We start from the raw sequence: 4,253 nt of genomic DNA, 5'->3' as shown, positions 1-4,253 counted from the left end.
TGTGGTTTATTGTGACTTACAAGACAAAACAAGCACTTTCTAGTTGCTGTTTTCCATCGCTGGGATCACATTAGTTAATAGTTACCTCAGACATGCGTGGTTCATTTTGTGCGCATGCGCAATAGAGCAGTTGTTATGGTTACTCGTTTTTTCAATAATAAACATTAAACAAGCGACATTCCGGCAAGGAGAAAGGACGAGGATGAAGAGAGCTGCTCTAGAGCAAATTTCCGCTGTACCTCTGAAGCGTCCACCGGTTCTTCACCTATGTAATATATTTGCAAATATTTGGCAATAAAAGAAGAAAAGATTCAAGTAAAAGATGAAAAATCCAGTGGCGAAAAGGAAGATAAAATCAAGAAACTACTGAGATGCACCGGCTGCAGACCTGGAATTTTCAAAACTGTACTATAAAAATACAATTATAGTTTCTACCATGCCTAAGCATATTGCATGTAAATTAAGCCTTACTTGACAAGCATTCATTAGATTATAGTCAGGTAAAATGAGGCAATTTGATTGGTCAAATGAGGTAATAATCTAAGTAGCTTAGTTACCTCTTAATAACTTCTTAGATTACTTGTTAATAACCATTATTTATAAAAATAAAATTGTTATTTTTATTGAATATTTTACTGTCAAAATTAATTTGTGCAGTTACTGAAAGCATTTTTTGTTTGTTTGTTTTTGTTTGTTGAGTATTTTGAGTGTTCACTAAAATATCTGATATCTCAATCAATAATTTTGTTCAGCTGATGTCCTCTTGTAGCTTCTCACTCCATCGATGCTATGGTGACCAATGCGTTCCATTATCAGTTGTTCGTCAACACCTTCTTTGTATAAATGGGTCGCTGCAGTTGCTTGTAAAGAATGATTAGTTTTGACTCCTTTTATTCCTCCCATTTCAAACATTGTGTGTTTTTTTCATCATTGTTTTGTTTTGTTCATTCAAACATTGTTTTGTTCATTATAGCTAGATACCACACACCATGTGGTATAGAGTATTAGGAACGTAAGTTCAGTGCTGTCTTTTTCCTCACTTCCAGGACAAACATTTCCATAAATTTTGCTAGCCTTCGCAACTGAGAGATATCATAGACGGAGTTTCATCAAGTTGTAGCTTCCATGCACCTACACCAAGTATTCCATTGGTTTATGCACCAATAATTGTTTCTACCCTCGTTTTTTCGCCGGTTACGGATGCCATGGCGCCAGCACTCCTTGCTGGTTTGGGATAGCGTATCTTTGTCCTTGTGCTGTTTGCTGCAGAGCTCTAACAGGACAGGCTACTGAGGCTAGTACTGTAGAAGACATTGCCGAGTGATATCTTTGTCGGACCTAGCTAGTTTTGATTTGAAACTGTCTTGTGCTGTCGCTACGGCGTCTCTCAAGGTAAAATCACTGACCAATAGCTTTTCAGAAGATGGAAAAGACTGGTTAGCAACAGCATTATCCTTGTTGGTAACGAGCCCACTGCCTCACATTGCCTGACTATAATCTAAAGAACCTAGACAACGCATTTTCGGTTTCTACGTGATTTAGATTACCTTGGAAACATTAATTAACCTCGGGCTACGCCCAGCTCGGTTAATTAAATTTGTTTCCTCGGTAATCTAAATCACGTAGAAACCTCAAATGCGTTGTCTAACCTATATTTATGTGATATATTGAACATTCAATAATTAATAAATTATTATTATGTAATATATTTGCTATAAGCAACCAATGGGGAAAATTAATAAGTCACAATAAGAATAGTTATCAACACTAAACGTCATCATTAATGATGTCATCTTGAAAAACGGGCCAGTTTTTCAAGATGACATGCTTCCGTGCATGTGTCCCTTTAAGGCAATAGAGAAAGCAAAAGAGGTCATTACTGGAAGGTTTAGACTGTCCTTGAATAAAGTAGAACTAGTCAGTCGTGGAGCAGCTTGGGCAGGTAATTAGTCGGATCAATAGTCAGCGGTAGATTCATACATCAATTTCAGATCACATTGCTGTGTCGCTGTACTTATTAGAAGAAGTAAATGGCCTCATACTACATTTTCCTACAAAGTTCATCACAAAAAATGAAAAACCACATTTCTTTGACACAGGAGAAAAGAATTGGAAAACAAATCCTGGAAGAACAGCAAACCTTTATCATGAAGCATTTTCAAATGAGATTAAGGACAACAGCTTACAGCAGATATACAGTGCCATTGCCATTGGAGCTAAGTACAGGGAACATAAAGGATTCCATGAAAGAAACTCGTTTGTAGCAAAAAGTGACTACCTGATCGCCTTTACATGGAGTTATAAGGAGGAACCAAAGAAAGGGACTGGTACTTATGACATATGGAAGAAATGTAGTAAAGGAACTAGAAAAATACATGTACTATTGAAGTCACTAGTTGATAGCCCAGCAGCAATGGAACCAATGGAACCATCAACTAAAAAATAACAAAAAACTAGACACATTGATTATAACTATAATAACTAAATCACTACTGAAGCATTAATAATAATAGTAATATGTATTTTTATAAAAAGCTACTTTAAAAGACTCTGCAGCAGCTAGTATATAAACTCTATGACTATTAGGTGTTCATCAGCTATAGACTGTTAAGTGTTCACCAACATCTCATCAATCATTCCTTTCATGTCTTTCTTCTTCAATACAAGACCACCCAACACCTTTGCCTTATGCAAAGGATAAAATTCTATTTCATCATTACCAAACTATAAGAAATGAACATAGCAATGGCATCATGAAGCTTATACTCTCCAGCTGTACCTTGTCACTGACGTACTTCTCAATGGCATTGTGATCATGAGGAGACATTGACTTGATGTGGAGTATAAAGTAAATGTAACTGTAGATATTATGATCAGAATGGTAGTGTTTAGCAAATCCCTGCATGAGTATAATCATAAGAATAACAACAATAACATCAGGAATAATAAACATTAATAGGAGGAATACCTTTCCTCTCCTCTCAAAGTCATCATTGTCAATGCCACAGACAAAGCAAACACTTTTCTGATCCTTTTCAGCAGTGTCCTACATATACACATCATAAAAAAGGAAATCATTATTTATGAAGGATTGGATAGTGAAACCTTTTCTTGTCTAAGTTCAGAGAATGTGTCCACAAGAATAGCAGTTATGACTTCAAGGGAAATGGTTGAAATGACAACAAAGAATATCAGATCAAACACTGCCCTCCATAAATAAATTTTAAAATTGGCTCCATTTTGTCCAACATAAGTAACTGAAATAGCCTATACAAGATTATTAAACAATTAGTATAAAATGGACATGTACTGAAACATACTCCAAAGCCATCAAGCAGTCCTTCCCTGATAACAGTTATATAGCACTGCCAGAGTGTAGTACAGAACTGGTTGTTCTCTCCTGGATCAAAGAAACTGGACATTATGGCAAATGAAAGAACAGCATATATCAGTAGGAGAGAAAGAATGAAGCAGGCCATTAGGAATAGCTGTTTCCCTGATAAAAAATAAATAAATATAAAATTATAAATATGAATTATGAAGTGATTTCAGTAGCAAGTACATGTACATGCAAACTAGCTTACTACGTCTGCTAATAGCTTTCACAATATCCTGCATCACATCAATATTTAGGAAGATGTAAGGAAGACAGAGACAGTAAAAGTACCCAAAAGTTCCAATACTTAATAAAGAAAAGAATAGAAACAGCACTCTGTATATCGGGGAAAAACTGAATAAATAAATATCAAAACATTCGCTGTCTTTAGATTCCTCAATAGTATCAATCCACTTGAACTTCTTGGACAATAAAGGTATGTCATTCCTAATGCAGTTCTTAATTCCATTCCTATAACCAATAATAATAATCAATGGGATCATAGTATATGCACTACTATTAGTAACAGCTATTATTAGTATCAACTAATATTAGAAACACTTACACAACAGTTTTAAAGATAGGTACTTCATAAAGGAAGTTAGGTTTCTCACAGACAAAGTATTCAACGACCATCCAAAAACTAAGAACAAAGTGGATCACTCCAAAGAAATAAAGAATGATATATTGATATGTAGACCAACAGTTCCATGGACGAGGTACCAGCAATAAACCACTGACAGTGACATTAGGATCAAATTCACTAGAGAGAGGGAAGCAGCTTATTAATTAATAGTAATGATCTTTGGCAACCTTAAAAGTTTGTCAAAAAATTCAATTTTGATCGGAATCAGCAGAAACTTTCTACACAACATAA

General features: G+C 35.2%; 1 protein-coding gene across 1 annotated transcript; it reads right to left on the bottom strand.

Moving 5' to 3' along the window:
* Positions 1-2,364: 2,364 nt before the first annotated feature.
* LOC100632201 (inositol 1,4,5-trisphosphate receptor type 2-like) lies at positions 2,365-4,165 on the bottom strand. Its single transcript, XM_019997471.1, has 7 exons — positions 3,942-4,165; positions 3,585-3,847; positions 3,321-3,496; positions 3,106-3,267; positions 2,969-3,046; positions 2,780-2,899; positions 2,365-2,724 (listed from the first exon to the last, which is right to left on the bottom strand). The coding sequence occupies exons 1-7, from the start codon at positions 4,010-4,012 to the stop codon at positions 2,608-2,610; spliced, it is 987 nt and encodes a 328-aa protein (XP_019853030.1). The 5' UTR covers positions 4,013-4,165; the 3' UTR covers positions 2,365-2,607.
* Between the last annotated feature and the right edge of the window lie 88 nt (positions 4,166-4,253).

The sequence above is a fragment of the Amphimedon queenslandica genome, unplaced genomic scaffold (assembly GCF_000090795.2).
Source record: "Amphimedon queenslandica unplaced genomic scaffold, v1.1 AMPQUscaffold_13369, whole genome shotgun sequence".
Lineage (NCBI taxonomy): Eukaryota > Metazoa > Porifera > Demospongiae > Haplosclerida > Niphatidae > Amphimedon > Amphimedon queenslandica.
This window is presented reverse-complemented; position numbering and strand designations above follow the sequence as displayed.

Bases quoted from the DNA above. Each gene is read 5' to 3' on its own strand.
- LOC100632201 (XM_019997471.1), bottom strand. From the start codon at position 4,012: ATGGTCGTTGAATACTTTGTCTGTGAGAAACCTAACTTCCTTTATGAA. The intron at 3,848-3,941 runs GTAAGTGTTTCT...TATTGGTTATAG, and splicing joins CCTATCTTTAAAACTGTTGT to GAATGGAATTAAGAACTGCA. The intron at 3,497-3,584 runs GTAAGCTAGTTT...ATTTTTTATCAG, and splicing joins GAAAGCTATTAGCAGACGTA to GGAAACAGCTATTCCTAATG.